Below are 21,694 nucleotides of genomic sequence, written 5' to 3' on the forward strand. Positions count from 1 at the left end.
TGCTGTGGGCAGGGTTAACATACTCATTATTATCCATTATTTGATGCACGTCTATTATCTAGGATTTGCAGGGTAAATATCAAAGATATGTGCTAGTAACTGAAGATGATTCAGAATGTTATATGTAAGTATCCCTATTGTCACTCAGCTGGGAATATATATGCTGATTTTTGCAGAAGAATAAGTGTGGAGGCAGTAATATTATTCCTTTACAATATGAGATGAGTGCATTAAATAATCGTGAGTAAAACAAAGGTAAATTTTACCCTCACCCTCAGTCGTATTGCATCGCTAAGCAAAATACAAAAACCAAGAACACTGTAGAGTCTAAAGGATATCTGAGATGTGAGAGAATCATGTTACTGAATTTTTAAAGTTTTTTGAATGTTAAAAGTCTAAAAAATTACCCTTTTTTCACTAAAAATATTTCACTTTTTTCCCATGTATTTTAACTAGTAGCAGTCATAACTTCTTCACATAATGTTAGGATCTCATTCAAATCAAAGGAATTATTTCTTACCTTTGGCAGAAGACATAATAACATGAAAGAACTACTGGGTCTCTAGAAGCAGCCTCCAGCTTTCTCTGGTAACACCGTCACAAACTTACATAGAACTAATTAAGTAAAGTAGAACTAATTACTGCAAAATTGTGTATAGGATCTTCTTAAATGCCAGGTATACACTGGCTACTGTTGATACCAGGGACGTTTTGAGCGACCCATAAAGGTAGGTTTTGGGTAGAAAGGTAATCAGATTCAGTGAAGGATCTGGTCATTTCATTTGTCAGAGGAAAATTGTGAAAAGCATTGACTAGATTGATTGTCTCATTACAAAGAACACCTTAAACAGTTCTCTGTAAGAGCTGTATAGCAGCCTCTGGGATATGTATTTTTCCTTGTCTTATATTGTAGTGAACCTTTGCCCACACATGCAGACACAGGCTTAGAGACACCCACGATTTCTCTCTTGTGTAAGTCTTACAGGATACATCTTTAAGGAAATTTCCAGTTTTTTCTAACTAACACTAAATTTAAACAGTGGGAAAAATGTTCACTAGAAGATTCCCAGACAGTTCTTGCCTGTTTGCAAATATCCAATCACAATGGCTTTTTAACTTGGCCTGTTTGGTTTTGAGTATTCTTGTCCTGTCCTCCTGTCTGGCTGTATCCACTTTAGACAAAGGCATAACCACCACGGTCCGGGCTGCACATCGCAGGGGAGAAAAGGTGTATGTGCACCTGAGCCTCTGCTAGAACAAGCTGCACACTGGGATGTTTCTGAGTGTGCATTGCTCCTGAGACATTTAAGCCAGGCTGCTGTGATATTCGGTGTTACAAAGTCTTGAAGCTGATGGAAGTGATGTTTATGTCAATATTTGTATGTTTGGAGCTTGCAGGTGGTTTCATGAGAGAGGACGATGCATAAAAGACATGGATCATGCTCAGCTGTGAAAAGATGAAGCATGTTGACATAGTAAACTTTGGTATTTATTTCCATAAAATAATAGATTATTCTTTTCACATGACTGAAGGAAATTATTTGTCTCTACGACTAACCAAAGGCGATTCCTTCAGCCAGCAACTGTGGAGAGAATGTAGTGCTGAACTGGAAAAATGTGAGGTTTTTAATATGTGGTTAATTTGCTAAAAATATTGTTGGAAACATAAAAGTGTTTTTTGCTTTTATCTTGCAGTGAAAAACAGATCCAACAGTAAGATATTACAAATTGTCCAATATTTTTGTCCAGCTTATATTTGAGTACTTTGTCTTAACGGATTTCTAAAAGGATTTAAAATTCAGCAATATGAAACATTAACACAAGAGAAAATAAAGAGATGCTGGTTAAATTTTGTTTGCTTTCCCTTAAAGAATAATGGGAAGCCTCATAGAAAGCATTTTATTTGGAAAGAGCCTGAAGCAATGCTTTCTGGCACTTAACAGATGGTGTCATTTTGTCCTTTCTGACACCTCTTTTTATATGTAAATATAAAGAGAACCCATGAAAGTGGAGAAAAAAGACTTACTTTTATCTTGAGTGTAGAGTTAGGGATCAGCCTTAGAAAATCCTGTGACTGGACTGATTCAGTATTGAGGTGCTAGAAAATCTAAATTTAATTTTCCTGTTTTTCAGACTTGTTGTGTTATGCTTGGCAGATCACTTATTTAATAGCTCTATATCTTATATTCTTTTATACTGAGTTTTCTCCTTTGTCTGTTTACAGAATCCAGCCCAAACTGAAAAACCAGGATCTCTGGGTGCCCTTGTACAAGAAGCTTTTGCTTGTGGCTTCTCACTTAAAGCTATTTCCAGTTTATATAACAGTACAGTTAGGTATTACAAGTAAAATCTTTTCTTTTATGATACTTGTGAATTTAATCCAATGTACATAAATTACCCTTATTAAATGACCCACATAACAAAGTGGTGTCACAAACAGAAAGCTTTGGTTCCAAGCACTGCATGGTGGACAGGCAGAGTAAGTACACAACACCGAGTGTAGTAGTGAACAAAGGGAAAACTCAGAGTGAAGTGGAGTTTTACATAAACGAGGGTACACACAACCAAGTGTTTTTGAATCCAAGATAATGGATGAACCAGTTCCATTCTGCAAGCTAAAATTAGTCTATTCTTTTTTTGGCGCTGACAATCTATCTCTAGCTGAGCTTCTGCCAGGCTTTTGTGTTTGCCACCAATTTGAACCCATATGTTTTCCTCTTCATTTATGTGTCTGTGTAGGCTTTCATCCTCTCCCTCCAGCAGATCAACCTATGCAGACCTTGTTATAACTCTGTTATGGGAATCCTGATTTTTGTAAGCATTGTACAATTATAGATGACCTCTCCAAAGAGCCTCATGGATTTAAGACGTTGTCACCTGAAGCAAGTACTCCATATAAATCCTTCTCAGTTTTATCAAGCACTTAAAAAAACAGCAAAGTATTTGGTTCCCACTGCATTCTTTGCCTGTTTATGGTCTCCCTGGAAGTTGTCTCTGCTTTTAGATGAAGCCAAGCATGTCCAAGGGGATTTTTGTTTTAATTGTCTCTGCTTTTACATGGAGTCAAATGTATCTGAGAGGTTCTTGGGGCACTTTTGCCTTGTAAACTTGAAAGCTCTGTGCTTATTTGGTGCAAGGATTTATCCTTTTGTGGTAGCAGATTAGAACAGTGACACTAAACCAGCCATATAGATTAAACAGAGTTTACAGTCTGATACAGCTACACATGGAAAGGCTGTGATACCAGTCAGCATCCATAAACTGTACAAAAACAGAATCCCCAAATTCTCACAGCTGTTCCAGTATTTTGTCCATTGATTAAGCGTGGTTATGTCCTGGTAGTAGGAAGCTTCATGCAATGTGTTCTTCCATTAGGTAAACTCTGTTTTTGTTATAGCTGGGAGGTCTCCGTGTGGAATTCTAGCTAAGTCAAAAGCAGTAGTGTTGCGGATTCATTGGAAACAGCCAGTTTAATCCCCCAGCTAACACAAGTATGTTTTTTTCAATTCAGTCAAGGAATCCAGGCTTATAAAATGACTTTATAATGGTTTTTGAGGAATTGTTTACATGAGAGAATCAAGAGAGATGAAAAACAGAGAGGGTCGCTCTTCAGAAATGGGCTGCATACAGGAAATAGGAAACGTATGTGTCAACTTTGCTTCCAAGTTCCAACGCTGACATGAAACAAGACATAACGAAGGCAGTTTCAGGGAAAAAGTTTCCACTTCTATAGGTTGAATCACACAGCGAGGCGAAGAGAAGGCAGCATAAGGGAAGCATTGTTAATAATGATGTTTTTTCAATTTCTGGCGTTGTTAATAATGCTATGGTTGCTGTTGTTGCAATTGATTAGGTGAAGTTCAAAAACTGTGTGCAAGAGTTCCCGTTCCCACTTCAGGACAAGAAAATGATAGAAGTATTGAGCTGCTTGTGCTCTCGCCATTCTGTTCTATTTTGGTTAGACCGAAGCCCTTATCCTGATTCTAAACTATACATAGTATTTAATTTGCTTTTAATTACATTGAATTTCTCTGATAGTTGTAAGTGACGTCACTACAGTTCATGAAATTGTTTTTAAGTGTTGTCCTCATTGGAATTGCAGAGGAGAGAAATGTTTTCCCATAGCTATATGAATGATCGACTGTGCCTTCCTGCTTTATTAAAACATACTGCAATGTTTTAAAAAGAAAAACATAAGAAAGTTTTATGTTTTGAATTGTTAAATCCCAGTCCTGATTTACTCTCACATCTTTACCACTGAGCTTGAGAGAAGATTTGAAGTGCTCATATGCCTTTTCATTTCACACTGAATTTATAGGAAGTTTCCAAATAATAACAGTGAAGTTGGCAGGAATAAATGTAGACCAAATTGTGTAATCCCCACAAGGAAGCATAATTCTCTTATGAAGTATTTACAATAGCAAGCTTGGAAATCCAACAATAGGTTATATTGTTAATAGATTGTTTATAGTATCTTTTATTGACTGATTCATTCCTAATGGCAACAGATTTAGTCACCTAACATTCTTCATATGGCAGGCAGTTCAGTGTTCACTGTTGCTTTAAGAATCCTCTCAGGTATGAGAAAGTTTCTTTTCTACATAAATCAATAAATAGGACATAAATAGGACCTTGCAAAGTTCAGAAGTTCCCTGTAATGTTACTGAACTTTCTTATGCTCCCTTCCTGTGACCTGCCAATAACCCTTATCTCCCCTGCCTTCATGACCCTTTAATGTTTCCCTGGCTCTCTATTCCCTTCATCCTCCTAAAGAGCTTGGCTATTTCCCAACTTGGATTCATCCAACAGGCCACCCTCCTTGGAAACTCTCCCAGTCTTTCAAACAGCCTTGCAGTACAGTAGCCTAAATACTAGTTTGCACATTTAAATTTCACATACTGCTGAACCTGTTATTTTGATATCTGAACTAAAAATTCCAGTACTATAGTTCATTGTAACCATCAGCGTATATTATGTGCACCTGATACACCTGATAGCTTCAGACATGACAGGATACTACAGCCACACACTTCACCCTGTTTTTCAACTGACTGCAGTTATCTAATACAGTTTTGGATGAGGTGTTAACTTTGAATGCGCCAAGTATAATGGTCCTCAAAAATTTTATTTTTAACAGCCACAACATACTTGCTCACAGATTTGTTCCAGCACAAATCACAGACTGGGTCTGATAGTCTTCACATTTTCCAGTTTGCCTACAAATAAATACAAGCTTCCCAGGAATTATCTGTAAAATAAGAAAGTATCCCAAGTGTCCCAGAAATAGCCAGTTTTGTGAGTATTTAGGCAAGCAGTGTCAATGCAGCAGTCTAAACATCTTAGTGTGCTGCGCAAAAGGATGACTACTCACATGAACCTGGTGACAACTTGTTTTTTCACTGTTCCTCCTGTACTTAAGGTACCCTCTAGAATATTTGCAATGAGCCCAGTTGCTTCTCTGTAACACAGACAAAGTTTAAGTTTGTCATCTCAAAATTAATGACAAAACAATGTCGTTCCAGTTGGGTATAGTAAAAGTCAGCCCGGGGGTTTAGAAGTGGGACAGAGAAGGGTGAAAAGGCTGTTGAGTGGGAACAGAGTCTTGAATGGTGACATGGCAAAAAAGCAGTAAAAGCATCCAGGTTGCAGCAGGGGAAGTGAACCAAGACACCAAGACAGCCAGTGTGGATATGTATGTGTATTGTGAATCCCCCACAAGTTTGGAAGGATTGAGATGAAGTCTGGAATATTCAGTAAGGGCAACATGACTTCAACCACATATTTCTTCTATCACAGATAAAGTAGACTGTCCTTGGCAGTTACCTATCTATGTGATGTGCTAGTTTGTTTTTTTATTTTACCATGCAATTAAAACAGTAGGCTCTGCAGTATATGTGTATGGTCTGAATTATATTTTCTAGTCTTTGGAGGAACAGCCCAAAATACTGTAAGAAATGAACATTTAAGGGATAAAGCACTAATTTATCTGTTTACAGGGATACACTGAACATTGAAAAACTGAAACATATTTAGTAATATCTGGAGACTGAACAAACGCAGTGCCCTTTCTCTCTCATCCAGCATGTACTTCAGCCCCCAAAGCACCTCAGTAAGCCTTATTAAGAAACCTACTCCATTTCATTAATAAGTCTTGTACTAGGACAATCAAGATTGATCAGAGAGTTTGTGACACCACAAGTGCTGAATTAAGGGACTAAATTATCTCCTTCAACCAACAGATTGACTGGGAACACTTTCCTTTCTTACTGTCCCTTTGTAGATTGGACATTGACGTCTCTCTAATGAGAGAGTTTTTCTTATGTCTCTGGATACAGGGAAATGATGTTTAAGTATCGACGTTGAAGACTGCCAGAAATATCAGAAACTGAAAGTAAAGCATATTGGTTATACACCAAGCCACTTGCATGTCATCAGTTTCAGTTTGTGCAAACCCATCAAATTTCATGTCCTTCATGATTTTACAATCCTCTGGGACCAGAATTTCAGATTTACATTGTTCAGCTGATCACTGCAGATAAGAATATATTTGATGTTATTTATCTGCTATTAAAAATATAACAGATTAGTAAGGTTAATTGTTCCTTGTGATAAAACCAGTGGTTGGTAACCTTAACTAGAGAGAATGCATTTATTAATTTATACTAATTTCATTTGTTTCAGGGTTGTGTAGAACAAAAGACAAAAGAATAACACACAGAAATCCCCTTCTCTACTGAAGCAGCCATAAGGTTCAGTGTCCCAGCTTTGAAGTCCCTAATATATTTTGGCTAGTGAAAATGGATTAAGAAGATGTAAAATCATTCTGAATACCAGACTTTCCCAAACTCTTTATGTGTTGGAGAGAGAGAAGTTTCCTGAAATGTGATGTTCTTCAAGGAAACATATGCCAAGAAAAACAATGTGAACAGAACTTGCAGTAGTCTATCAAGTGCTGAAGAAGCCACTATTATCTGTAACACCTTGCCTTTAGTGCAAGTTTCATGATCTTATGTGCCAGATCTTCCCAGAATATTTCCCGAAGTAGTACATCTAGGAATCTGGATCCCAGAAGAGGTAACCAGGCACTGCAATAATATCACAACAGTCAAATTCTTCAGACATGTCTCAAACACCAAGAAGACCTCCCTTCAAGGTATGCTATATCTGTGGCAGAGAATTTGGGTCACAATCTATTGCTATACATGAACCTAAGTGCCTGGAGAAGTGGCGTATTGAGAACAATCAGCTACCAAAGCACCTTAGAAGGCCAGAGCCCAAGAAACCTGAGGTCCTTACTGGTTCTGGTTCCTATACACTTGCAGATGAAAATGAAGCAGCTTATTATAGTGCTCAAGCCCAGCTGGTGCCCTGTAGCAAGTGTGGCCGAACCTTTTTTCCTGACCGTCTCCCTGTGCACGAAAGGTGCTGCAAAGGAGGCGGCAGCGGCGCGAGGCTACCAAGTGCTGCTGCTAGTAAATCTGGTAAAGCACCAAGATCTGGACCTGGCCCAGCAAGTGGTATTCAACATGAGGCCCATCAAGGAGCAAGCAGGGCTGCACCAGCTGTGTCAGACCAGGTAAATTGCTAACCATGTGCTGTATGAAAGGCTGTGCGTGCATCCTTATGCTTGGCACTCCAGGGGAGATTGGCTTGGTGTCAAATTTAAAATCACTTTTCTTCAGAAGAAGCTTTTAACTGCATGCAAATTTTTCTCTGCTAAATAGAAGATAAAGAAAAAGGAAATACTGGGAAGGGACTAAGGGAAACTACTTATTCCTATTTATTTTGATTTTCCTTTTGAATGGGAGTAGTTGGGTTCTCTGTTGAGAGTTTAAGAGTTATATCCCCAAGAGGTACTATTGCTTGATTTAGTTCCCTAGGAGATTCTATTGAGCAGATCAGGCCAGGTTTGGATGTCATATGTTTTAGGAGATGATAGGTGTTTTTCTTTAGTTAACATGAAATGCAATGTTTCATTGTCCTGCAAGCATCCAGCGCTTCAAAACATGATTTTCATATTCTACTGTTATTCTTAACCTTGGCATGCAACATCAGTTTACTGAGGACTGCATGTTCAAAGGCAGCAGTTCTGGGTATAACAACAACAAAATAAATAAGACTGCACATTTTTTTCCACTGAATTTGATTCAGGATCCAAGAATAAAGAAGCTGATTCACATTATCCAAAAGCTACACAGAGTTTTGGAAGATTGGATATTTTTTTGCATTTGTTTCTGCACAAGCTGTCCTTTGGCCAGGAGTTTTGTAAGATAGTTGTCTAAATTTAGGCCCAGTGTTCAAATTAAATGGCCTTTTTTTTTTTTTAATGCGGGCGGGAATCCTGATTGCCTACATTTTTTTCAAAAATGGGATTTAGATCTCTCAGTTACCAAAGGAATGCAATGCTATGCAGAGCATTTCTTAAGATGCTTTAGAAGGCAAAGTGTGTAACATGTCAGTTTACCAGCTGCTGAGTAAAATTAAGATAATAGCATTACCCTAGCTCACATGAGACTAAAGACTTCAGGAGTCCTTCTTTATTATGCTATATGAGTCCACTAATTGATATATTTTGACGAATGTAGTTATTATGCTCCATGAGGCCACTGATTGATACATTTTGGAAAGTTGATATATATTTAGCAAATTTGCCTTTATCAGCAAATTTTACATTATCCACAAGCAGTTCAAAGTGCTACACAGCTGCATTTATAGTTGTAGGTAAAGTGATGCTGTTTACACTACATTGTGCTCTTTCCCAAAGACCTGTCATTGCTCTAAAGGTGATTGTTCAATGAAAGGCATGGCTGTGAAGCAGAGAGTTTAATCTATCACACATAATTCTGTAGATTATAAAAGAGAGGGTGAGGGCAATTTTCTATAATTATGGTCCCATAAAAAAAAAGTTTAGAGTGTGGTTTGGCACTGACAGTGATCTGTAAAAAAAGTTACCCTCTTGCACAACATATCTGCTCCCCTTGTGGATTCACTCACATCTGCTGACTTGTTGAACAACAACATTATTGCCGCTTTTTACTTCTGTGAGCTCTGCAGAGCCAAAATGAAATCTGTTCAAATCTGTTATTCCTTCTGTGTGAACAACAGGTTTCCTCATTTACTTTCAAGCAGTTACAGTTCATCAGTTGCAGCAGAACTAATGAGGTTGTAGAGCTTGCAGTTTGTAATTGACTTTGAAGGACTTTATTATTAACAATGACTCTCAGGAAGAGATAATGGATTTTACATCTCTTGAGGTCTATCCTTTAGTACAGAATTATACATTAAAGGCAGAGATGTGATGGGAAGATTGAAAGAAATATCCTGTGATCCAAGGGGTTCCTCTGGACTTGCAGACAACTTATAAGAAGCTGTCAAAGGAAGCCACTTTCCTGTAGATTTAAATTCTCTGTGAGAGAATCTTCATTTCCAGTTGAACATTTTGAAAGGTGTGTAAAACACACATTGAAGGGTGTGGAAAAGCATTAGGCATATGGAATAACTGCAGATTAATTATGAACAGGGACAAGGTCTGTGTCTCCACTAAAGTCTTCCTCTTTTTCCAGCATATGGTTTTCATTTTGCTCACCTTACCAGCTACTCAGCTGCTTATTAATACTGTTATAAAATAGTGTTTCACTAGTGGAGTGAAATGGCTACTGTTCTGGTCCTGGCTGGAAAGCATTTGAGGCAGTCCCTCTCTCATCTAACAGACTTACTCACTGTGACAGTGAATTATTTAATTACTTGCGTAAAGTCCTGATTCAGCAGAACATCAGAGGAAAGCAATAACTGAAAAAAAAAAAAACACCCAGCCCTTATATATTTAGGAGAATTAGTGCTACCGTTAAATAAATTTATGCAGTAAAAGATGCCCTAAATGAAAAACCTGGATTTTCCTTATTTTCAAAATAAAGTTCTGACTGATTTAGTCATATACCATGTAAAGTGCATTTTAACTTAACAACTGCAAGCACTTCTCCCTGTATGCCCTGGAGTTCTCTCCCCTTCAGCAAGTGTGGCATCAGCTAGGCCAGGATCATTACTGACAAACTCTTTCTCAGTTCTGCATTAAATGTCTTTGAGGTGGAGACTGAACAGCCTCTGTAAGCTGTCTCTTCCAGTACCTGTCCTCGCTCTCAGAATCAACGAACACATCTGAGTTAATCATGTCTGACTGTGTACAATAACAGCAATTGCTTAGAGACTCTCAAGGGTCACATCAGCTCAGAAATTCTGCTTTGGATTCTGCTGTGATACCCCAAACAATGGAACTGGTGTCTGCAGCTACTGAAACTCAGACTTGCACTAAAACAGAGTCTTATGTTCTATTGTAGAACACAGATTCTGTTTTAGTGCAAGTCATAGACAAAAATATGTGATATGTGTAAGTGAGCACCAATAATTTGCTGTGTGTATATGAGTTATGGGGTTTTTGACAGTAGATAATGCTGATCTTAAAAGCCTATTAGATGGTGCTGCCATCTGCTGTTTTCTTCTTATCTGGTTAACTACCTGAAAAGATTTCACTGATGTTCCTTTGCTGAATTGTAATGCATTTTAACACAATGTAAATCTTTAAAATTTGTGTAGCAAGAACTTTGATGTTGTATTTTACTCTAGCCTAAAACCATGTAGCATCTTGGTAAAGGGAAGGCTTCTTCAGGGGCAGTATAATTCTAATGAAGTTGGAAAGTCAATGAGCTTTTTTTGCCTCATTGAAGTGGTTTTGAATACGTTCCTAGAGAATACTGACAAATAAATTTGCAATATAGAAAGTTAGATGAGAATGGACAGTGAATGGGTGGTTTAAATGAAGCTTACTGAGTATTATCATTGGGAATGTGTCCTTCCTTCCTTTGCTTGTACATGGATGCGCTATTCATTGTACTGACATACTCAATTTAAAAAAAAACCACATCAGGAGCAAAATGGGATATTTCATGCTTCCAGTGGAGTAATATTTTTAATGTTATGCATAATCTTGCAGAATTACCTTGCTGCTCAAGGCATGTGACCCTAACATGAGTGCTGTTGTAGACTGTGAAGTGCAGCTTTGGATAGTCATGAGATAGTCACCATATACCTTGTCCGTGATCCTTATGCAAAATGTCTTTTACTTGGCTGAGAGGAATGTGTGGAAAGGGTTGCTTTCATGCAATAGACTGCTGCTACTAAGTGCTTGCACCATTCTTTTCCTGAGCCTCTAATCCATGGGCAGTTCAAGTCTATGACAAGAGCTCCATCCCAGAGCAGGATGCCCCCCCTCTTCCCATTAAAATAAATGGATAATTAAACAAATAAGAAGGGAAGAGGTGTGTGCAGTCCTGGATGATAAATATTTATGTAGGGAAGTTTGGGATTCAGTCTTATTGTGTGTACTTAAGAAGAAATAAAAAGCTTTGTGCAGTATGGAAGGATTTGACCTCATGTAACACCGTAACAGCAGCCTGGGGCTAACCTTAAGTAATGTCAGGTCTATTGAAAATACATAGTTGCATAGCCCTCTGAACTAAATAACTTCATTCATAGTCACGCAGACATACTTAGCAGTCTTGGAGTAAAAAAGAAAATACTGAGACACCAGAGGAAAGCCTAACTACTCTGTTAGGTATTTGTAGGTATTTTTATAATAACACATATCCTCAGGAACAGACCTTCCCTACAACCCTTTTTGAAAGTTAAAAACAAAGCAGTGAACAGACAGCCTAGCCACTGGCCTGTGAGTAGTTTGGGTTGGAAAATTGTGGAGTTTCCAAAAATAGTTTAGTTTCAAACTGCAGGCCTCCAGATGTTATATTTGGGATAGACACACTGAAAACAAAAAGAAATGAAGGATAAATATCATCAGCTGTAGAAATTCCAAGTAAAGCTTATCATATCTTGGATTCCACAGTTAAAAAAAGAAAAATCTGTTACTACCAATTGTTAGGCTAATCTCTTTCAGGTTTTAAACATGTGTGCAGAGAACAATTTGTGTATATAATTGTATGTGTGGTGATGGGTCAATCTCAGTATTTTTCGGCAATAAAAAAACTCTATCCTAAGAGTGATCTGATTTCTTTTAATTAATTCTGCTTTCTCCTGTTGTTTCTGTACCATTTTTAATTGTGGAAATTGCAAAAGACAGACATTTCTACTTGAAAAAATTTGTGCATTTGCACTAGGATTTCTTTTTCTTATTCTATTACCATAGAAGAGTCCCTACAATGTGAATATAAGTAAATTGTTCTTTCCTAGTTTGTAGCCAATAAGTAACTATTTAAATGAATGGCAGGAACCCAGCTAATGAGAACTCATGGGGAAAGTGTGTTCCCAATGATTTTACACCTAGCATTTTTTAAGAAACCCTTTCTAAAATAGTATAACCATACCCACAGCAGGAATGCACACTAAAATGAGTTCTCTGACCTCAGGAGTTTAGATTGTGATTTCCTTATCTAAAGCTCTCCAGAGCCTACAAATAAATGTATAGTGTCTTTAGAAGACTTTGTATCTGGACCCAGAGTCTTTAAAATCAGACAAGTTCTAGCTCACAACTTGAAGTAAAGAAGTAACTGAAATTAGATAATGGAAAGTTATAAGATGTTTTTAAAATAGCTGTTGCTGTATTCATCTAAAAAATAGGAGAAGGCTGTATTTTTACATATATTAGAAAATTTGCTTATATAAAACACTGTATTATCAAAGATAGCAAGGAAATTCCATTTGTAAGTCAAGAGGATGAAAATGTCCTTGGAGAACCCGTCTTTTCAAGACACTGTGAGAACTTTCCAGATGAAGTCCAACTTTTCCCAGAAAAAATACACTTTATAGAGTAGTATTTCTTTCATGTAAGTGAGATTACATGTGTGATACAGGAAGGCAATCTTATGCAGATTGTTCACTAATGACATTTTCAGACTGTAACATAAATACAAGAAGAGCTGCCCAGAATTTTGTGAACACATTGATGGGCTGACAGAAAGAGTCATAAATACGGAAACAGGTTATGCTTTGTCTTACACAGCAGCAGAGGAAAAAATGAAACCCCCACCACCCCTGTTTGAGTGAGAAAGGTTTCCTGTATTTGGTCTGGCATGGCTGTCCGTCTAACTTGAGGAGGGCAGGGATAGCTCATCTCTTACTGGTATTCTGCAGTCAGAAGTGTAGGAAGTGCTGGCAGTTGTGAGACCCATCTGTGTGCCTCAGAGTTCTTCTCTGCAGCATGTTTTTATCCTACTTCCTGAGCACGGCTGGTGCTGACACCACGCCTAGCCCAAGACGCGCCTAAGGACACAGCTGAGTCCATAATCTGCAATACCACAGTAATTATACACTTTTCAGCCTTAGATTATGTATTTGTGAGGTTTGGGGTTGAGGAAACTTTTTCTTCTGTTGTTGAGCTGTTTTCTTCTGAGAACAAAAGCAGATCTTCAGTGTGGAAACAATGACTTGCTTAGAGTCCAGTTCTGCCCTTGCTGCAGTCACTGGCAAAGTTTACACTAAGGAAGGCCTTTGGGATAAACAAACAGCAGTTTCTTTTTTGCCCCTCATCCTGAAATATCCTGGCTTGGTTTTAATCTTTGAAGGCCAAGAATTCCACCAGATAACTAATCTGTGTCAAAAGTTGAGGTAAAGAACCACAATCATCTCTTGGGAGAGCTGCCCTTGCTGTCCTGCTTAAGAGAGATACTAAGGCTGGACACAGTGCTTTGAGCTGTGTTCTGGTAGAAGATGGAGTCTTTCTGTTATTGTACTAGACATCAAGAGTTCAGCTGATGAAGCTTCTGTTGCTGCTTTCCATTTTATGTCTGATTTGTAAGTAAAAAATGGCTTCAACCATTTAAGATGAATGTTGCATTGTAACCTGATGAAGCAGAGGTGCTGTTTCTGCATGTGAAGACTTAGAAACATTCACAACAAATTTTCATGAACTTTCAGGTATGAAAATCAAAGAGAGGAAACTTAACACAGTTAAGTATAGATTAGTCCCACACATCAGTCATCCCAGCATCTGCAGAAGAAACCTGCCTGTTCCAGGTGCCCACTTAATGAGGCAATATCTCTTACAAGCCTCAGGACTGATTCCCAACAAAACCAGACTGAAAAAAACAGTTACACAGATTTCACAGATAACACATTCCTTATCTACATGATTGCTTCCATACAAAGTCATTCTGATTCAAAGTGAATATTGAAAACGATATTTATTTTTCTTCATGGTTGTTATTTGCAGGCAAAAGTGATAAGACGGCCACCAACAGTGATTTGCTACATATGTGGCCGTGAGTATGGAACAAAATCTATTAGTATACATGAGCCACAATGCCTGAAAAAATGGCACCAGGAGAATGAAAACCTCCCCAAGCACTTGAGAAGGCCAGAACCCAAAAAACCTGAAGTCAGGACTGTGCAAGGTAAGCTACAGACTAAATTATGAGAGATGAGCAAAAAATTGTGAGGAATTAAAAAAATATTTTAAAGCAATAGGTAAACAGTTTGCTGTTCTCCAGTGTACTGTCAAGATCTTGTTTTAAGCTTTCCCTCTGCTTCACAGAAGGAAACCTTATAATAAAGTCTTGAAAGTAAAAGTAGTCATTATCTATGGAACATGGCTCCTGGGACATTCCCCTCCATGTGCCAATGTGTCCTGAATCAAAACACAAATAGATTAGCAACCTGCTTCACAGCTACACTACTACTTTTTGACTTCTTTTAACACAGGCACGTCTTAAAGTGAGCAAAAACATCCAAGAATAACGTGCAGACATGACACAGAATCATTAAAATAAAATATCCTCAGGCAACATAGGTATAGATACTTCAGCCAGATTCTTCTACAGTCAACAGCCCATATTGATGCCTTTTTATTTACAAGTCTGAGAAGCTTTCATTGTGAGACACTGTAATATAAACACAGTGGAGAAAAATATATATGTAGTACAAACTAAACAATTAATTTTTGCCAAATCTACATGTTTGTGCACTGGGTTCTGTTTCCTAAGGTTCCACTTCTTCAAATCAATGAACACTGATGATCCCCAGCATCCCCACAGATGGGCTGTCATATGTATCTGAGGGTCATATGTTCACTCTAGGATGTAAAGGAATTCCTATACATGCTTTGCCTGGAAGCTCTTCCCAGGACTTTCCACTCCCACATAAAGTTATTTCACCTTTCTTGCTGGATGCTTTCCCTGGCCCTGCCAGCTGGTCTGAGCTACTTTGGGCCAAGTTTGGACCACTTCCTCACAGGCATTTAATTCACACACACTTTTTTTTTTTTTTTTAAATTCCCCACAATTTCCCTCAGCTTCCCAAAATGTCTGGAAAAGTAGACAAAGTCTCCTGCAACTCACTTGTGAAAGAGTCATACACCAGATCAGTTTACAGCAGTACAAAGAAATATGTCCTCAGAAGACATGCAGAAGAGAGCAGGATCACTGAGAACACTAACCAGATGTTCAAAATAATAATCAAAGTTGAAGTAATATAAAATCGGAACTTGGTTAACAGATGCCAAGTGGCATACTTGAATCTGCAGTAAAAGATGTGTTCAAAAGACATCTTCATTGTATTTGCCTTTTAAGATGTTAAGCACTTTTTAATTATTACACATTGTGTGGTAAAACAGATGGAGAAAATGAGAATTCCATGTGAAAGAGGGGGATGCAAAAAGGCAAATCAGGTTATTTTGAAATACACTATTCTTATTTTGAAGGAGTGAAAGCAGAGAGACAACCACTCTTTGAGAAAACAATCTAGCAGAAGGCTCCCAGATATGAATCAGAAAGTTGTCTCATTTACTCAATGAGTCATATCACAGGCGCCTCCAATCTCCTGTGAGGTGTGTGCCCACGGTTCCTCTGGGGATACTGACCTGCTTCCAGCATCTGTCCCTAAATGCCTGCTGATGCAAGCCTGATCTGTTCTGTAGCTTGAGCTAAAACTGTTGTTCCCCCTGCAGCTGCCTCATATTCCTGGCCTTGAGAAAATAAGCTGTGTTGTTCTTTTTCCATAGGACTTACTCTTGGTCATGTGGTAAATGCTATAACTGACCTTCAGACCACATGCATGTACTGCATGTCTCACAGTTTCTTAGCTCAGGGGGGAGGGATTACCCCTGTTGTTGAATGAAATAGACAATGTTTAAAAAAAGCTCAGAAATATTAACTGCTTTCATAAAACTTTTTATAACTTACATAAATCTTTTTCTGAAAACTCAAGTGCCACAGGAAGACAACCACTGCCCTCATTACACAGTGTTTTGTTTGTGGAATGCCTAACACATGCCTGCAAGGAGAAAGTCATCTCTCCTTCTCCCTCTCCTCTTTTTTTTTTTTTTTTTAATATTCCATAAACTTTCCAAAGTACAGAAAATACACATTCATTTCCTGCAAGCAGAGGGGATATTTGTCTCAGCCAAGAAAAGAAACACTACTTGATTGCTCTTCTAACAAAAAGAACATTAGGAACAGGCATATTAAGAGATCTAAGGCTTATTGTGGTTATGTGAACCACTGGATATGATTCATATTAAAATTGTATGGGCCTTTAATGAAGAGCTCTATCATGTGCCAATGACAGAAACCATGAAATATTTTTAAATGCAAAAATCCTTTTCTTTCAAAAATTGTCCACTGCTAACAGTTCAAAGAAAAAAAAACAGATTTTAAAATCTTTTTCTATATTGTCATACCAAATAAGAAGGGTGAAGCAAATGCATCTTTAATTTGAGCCATGTAGACTTTGTAGACCTTTTTGTGCATGCACTTCAAATGAAAATCCTTAAGATCTAAATCCAGGTATTAAGCAACCTGACTGGCCTTTTTGCAAATCGTTTTGAAACAACAGTATGTGAAAATCCATTTTGAAAGGAAAGTCCATTTCAAGATGAAAGTAAACAAGATTTTTTTTTTTACCCAAATTAAATCTTGAAAACACATCTGAGTGTTTGAAGAATGCTTCCGAGTTTTCAGAGCAGTCATTCTTCCCACAGTGGAAAATAACTGAGGGTAGGGCTGGATTAGTGTTTAGATGACAATAGATGCATCACTGCAATGACTTCACAGGAAGTTGTGGCTTTAAAGTACTGTAGTTTTTGTCTGTAAGGTTTTAGGCTTATCTAAGATTTACTCTACTTTTTAAGTATAACTTACATGGACTCTAACAGGAAGAAAATTGGGCCCCTTGTCCAGAGCAGTACAAAGAGCATATTCTCAAGTATGATATGCTCCCACACATAGCCATGGTCAGATAACACATGCTTGTTAAACAGAGCTTGAAGCAAAGCCAAAAAGTGAATTTGCTGATTATAGTACCTGTGCAAAGATGTTAATAATTAGCTGAGAATGCAGATCATAACACACAGCATGATGTTTTCTCTGTACTCTCATACAATACAAAATTATTCAGTTTGAAGTTAATTTAATTCAACCCTTGGGACAAAAAACAGTCTTTTTAATATACTTTTTACTCTTTTGCTTCTTTCTTTTCTTTTTCATTTGCAAAAGCAATATGGTTTGGTTAAACTGAAAGGCTCAGTCAACAGGTATTTCCTGAAAATATTTTCCATAAAGAGTTGAATGTGGGTCTCCAGAATGAAAGCTGATACTTTCTTTTTCTAATTTTCCAGCCAAAGGTTTCTACGATCTTGATGCTCTAAATGAGGCTGCCTGGACCAGTGCCCAAGCCCAGCTAGTTCCATGTGATGTTTGCGGGCGTACTTTTCTTCCAGACAGACTGATTGTCCACCAGAGGTCCTGTAAACCAAAACCTGCAAAGTGAAGTGGATGTAACACACATGCATACAGATGCACGTCTGCTCACACATACACAGAGACACAGACACGCATTTATCCTAAGCTAAATAAAGCATTTTTGTGTGTGTGTGTAAGTGTGTGCACATGAATACACACACATGCACCCATGCCTTTCAGACAAACCATGAGAGAAATAAAATTCATCTGGAGAGACATGGTCACCAAAACTTTATTGTCTAATGATATCATGTGCTTCAAAAGTCTCCAGAGTAAAAATCAGCCGTTGCTACTAAAGAGTAAAGTCAAATAGAGAAAATTATTTCATTGGAAACAAAATTTTGCTTCTCCTCTTTCCAAGACTCTCTGGTTGGTGTAAAGATCTTTAGCCGAACTTGACTAGCCAGAGAAACCATGTAGCTCCTTTAAGTTTGTTCTTTTTTTTTTTTTGGGTTTTTCAGTTTTTGGGGGTTTTTTTTTGTTTGAAGCACTCCAGTGTTCACATTCATGTGTAACTGCATCTTATGAAGCTCTTGACTGCTACATGTGAAACCTTCTCATGTAAAGGGATCCATTCGTGTGGTAGAAGCAGACACAGGCTGTTTGTAAAAAAAACACCCAGAAGTGCCCTCTTTTTGTTTAAGAATTAGGCTGACCATGTGATTTATCCTCAGCTCAGTAAACTCTTCATGTAAAAAGATTTGTAAGTCAGGGAAGCACATCTTGGTCACGAACTTTGTAAAATAAAACACTTTAATGTCAAGACAAAATGATCATGATGTGCCAGATGGCTGGCATAAAATACCACCCTGCCCTCTGTACCAGTTGTGGCCATAACAGAGCCAGTGCTGGCTGGAAGAATGGGTATTATACAAGAAAGCCATGGGGAAGGTGTTTGAAGGTGCTATTTTGAAAAATGCTGTTACCTTGTGTAGAGGAATGAGTATACACATCAGTATAGGAATAGGCTAAACACATGAAGGAAGCAATACTCCCTTTTACAAGGTACAGCAGAGAGCAATTATTATTTTACTTACTCTGAAGCCTTTTATTAAGTGGTGAGGTTATTCAAAAGGTATGACAAAATCCAGTACAAGTTGTGAACTAGCAATCTAGGCTTCCTGATATCATGAAAGAAACTGTACATCATGTATGGGCTTAAGGCCTAGAGTTGTGTGTTGTGTATTATGTGATTGATGTGACTTTTCTCAGAGCATTCACACTTACTATTGTACTTACAAATCAGAGGAAGCGAGTGCTTTCATACACACTAAAATGAAATACGGGTACCAACAACTTTTCCAAGCAATCAAGCTGTGTGATTTGTGGAGTAAGTGAAACAAGAAGCAATATCTTTGTTCTGTTATTAGAGAAATGCTCCTGACTCCAGCCCTGGCGGGCTGTTAATTCAGACTGGAAAAGTACCAGCATTCTTTGGTGAAAATAATTTCCAAAACAATCAATGGTACCTCAGCAGCCCTTTCATCTTTGGAATGAGGATTGTATAGTCTGAAGATAGATATCTTCAGGAGTCAAAGGTTCAGTTTCTGTTCTACAGAACAAAGCTGTGTAAACCCTGCAGATCTGTTGTTAGGGTCTCCAGCATAAGAAGAGGTGCTGTCGGAGCTGGACCAATGCCACCCCTCCTTCTTTTGGCTTGGAGAAGGCATGTGGCCTGAGGACAGAAGAATAGGGGCACTAGTTTGTGATTGCTAGACTGGCTCCTAGGAGCTGCTGGCTGGCAACATATACTGCGAGCTCCTGAGGTCACACCAAGGGCTGGCCCACTGACAAGTGGTTTGGTAACTGTAGGATTATGGATATCATACAATCTCACCTTTGTGTCCCCTCTTGCTCTTCTTGGAATACTTTCTTTTCTTAGACGCAATAAGCATTTTTTGGTTACATCTGCCTCATTGGGTCATTGAGATTCACTACATCCACTTCCAGAGCAAAAACATATTTTAAAGAAAGTAAGCCTTTGCAGAGTCACTGCAATGTTTGCCATTAAAAATTCAGCTCTGCCTCTTGGTGGAATTCATGTATTGGAGTCCCTGTGTAATTCTGAAAGTTGGATTTAGTGTCTTGATGGTTCTAAATCTGTCCGAGATTTCACCCAGAACATGTTTTCTGTGTTTCATTGTCAGCTCTACACTTGGATATATTTTGGTTTCTGGAATTTTTTCTCAAAAAGTAGTAAAATCTGTCTGATGAGCTGAATGTTTGTGAACAATAAAAAAGTGCCCATATTAAGTGTATATTGTGTCTTATCCAGAAATACTTTTGTAGGGGAACTCCTGAAGCCATAAGCCTAGAGTATGTTTTCCACATCATCTTTTAAAAAGGGAAATGAGGATCTGTCAAATTAAGAGCTGTCTCCGCTAGCTGGTGATTGCTGCTGAGTTCTGGATTCAATGTGGGATTTGAGAAATGGTGAGCCTTACCACTCACAGAGTAAAGTCAGCATTGGGCTGTGAGGGCTGATGGTGAGACCAGAGCATGCAGAAGCTCAGCTGGAGCCAACAACCCTTGGAAAGATCTCAAGGGTTGTAGCATTCCCTTCCCTCCACAACTTCATGCAAACAATGATTTCCAAAATATGTAGAAATATAAAAATCACTGACATAGGAGTGCATATTGTTCCGTTTCAGATGTCACTCACATCCCAAGGTTACTCTGTCACAAGCTTTTCTGCTGAGCTCACCAGTGCTGGTGTGTTCGCTGACCATGACAGTGAGGTCAAAGCAAGCTTTGTTTACTGGGAGAAGCACTGAGAATGCTTTCATGGCTTGCTCTCAGCAGACTTAAAATGAGATCTTATGAGCATTACAATTATTGCTTGGCATGTATAATTTTGACTTGTTTTGCAGGAGAGGAAAAGGAAATGAGAAATTGAGCTACTTTGCTTCCTTTGTTTCCGTACTTTAGTGATTTGTCATTTAACCTTATCTCATCCACTATTGGCTCAATGTTATTTCCAGCTGAATCCCATGTTTCCTACTGCCACAGCACATTTAAAGAGCTGAAAAATATCTTCTGGTACTTCAAAACCAGTGACATTTCATCTAATTTCCCACAATTGTGCTGAGAGCAGCTAAAAATATTCCTGGACAAAATATTCAGAAAGTCAGGACATGGATTGACAAGCAAAATTTAATCACATTAAACAAATGAGCATGCACTTTCTGATCCTAAATAAAAGCCATGACTTAAGTTTTAGTTCAGCCATTTGAACCTACCAATTTCAAATTAAAAAGAGGCATTTTATAAAAGCAAATCAGAAGATCATAGTCAAGCTAGAAGCATTTAACTGCAGACTTGAAAAATTGGGCATTAATGAAAGAATCCATAACTGTAATTAAGTATTATATGCAAAGAGTTATAATCTCTTGAGTTGGGAATGTCACAGTTACCATACAAACTTCAAAAGGTCCTGAATCTTTAAGGGCAGTAGTTAAAAATGCCTGATAGGCTTGAACAAGACAGTTTCATGGACCTTTTTTCTTAAAGGCTACTGGGAGTGAGTGAACCACAACTTGAGGAATAAAAACATTTGTAAATGTAATGTCAGTTTCTAACTGAAGATAGTGAGCACTTGTATGGATCTGTGAATTCTCTTTGCAGGCCACAGACCTAGAAACCATATAGCACCATGTAGAAATTATGTTTTCAGTAGTGACTACTCACAATTTGAATGCTTAAGCTTTAGTCCCGGATTTGTAAACAGGATTTTTGATCCTGTGCTCACTGAAACAAATCCTACATCTATTGTACTGTATGTATGTATATACTGTACTGTATGAGTATGATCAGATGTTGACATATGTGTGTGTCTTAATCCAATTAAATAGTGCAGTTTTTTTATGATGGCACACAGGCTTTCAAAGCCTATCTTTGCTTAACAATAACAAATTCTCATAGTTGAGAATTTTGGGTTTATTACCCAGTGCACAGAG

The 21,694-nt window shown here is 38.1% G+C and overlaps 1 protein-coding gene across 1 annotated transcript; it reads left to right on the top strand.

Annotated features, from left to right (window-relative positions):
• Positions 1–6,885: 6,885 nt before the first annotated feature.
• ZNF475 (zinc finger protein 475) lies at positions 6,886–17,766 on the top strand. The gene is given in 4 exon segments (XM_064736801.1): positions 6,886–7,053; positions 7,055–7,576; positions 14,216–14,396; positions 17,615–17,766. Coding segments are annotated over 4 exon segments (1,023 nt in total).
• Positions 17,767–21,694: the final 3,928 nt, after the last annotated feature.

The sequence above is a fragment of the Zonotrichia leucophrys genome, chromosome Z (genome assembly GCF_028769735.1).
Source record: "Zonotrichia leucophrys gambelii isolate GWCS_2022_RI chromosome Z, RI_Zleu_2.0, whole genome shotgun sequence".
NCBI classification, from domain to species: domain Eukaryota; kingdom Metazoa; phylum Chordata; class Aves; order Passeriformes; family Passerellidae; genus Zonotrichia; species Zonotrichia leucophrys.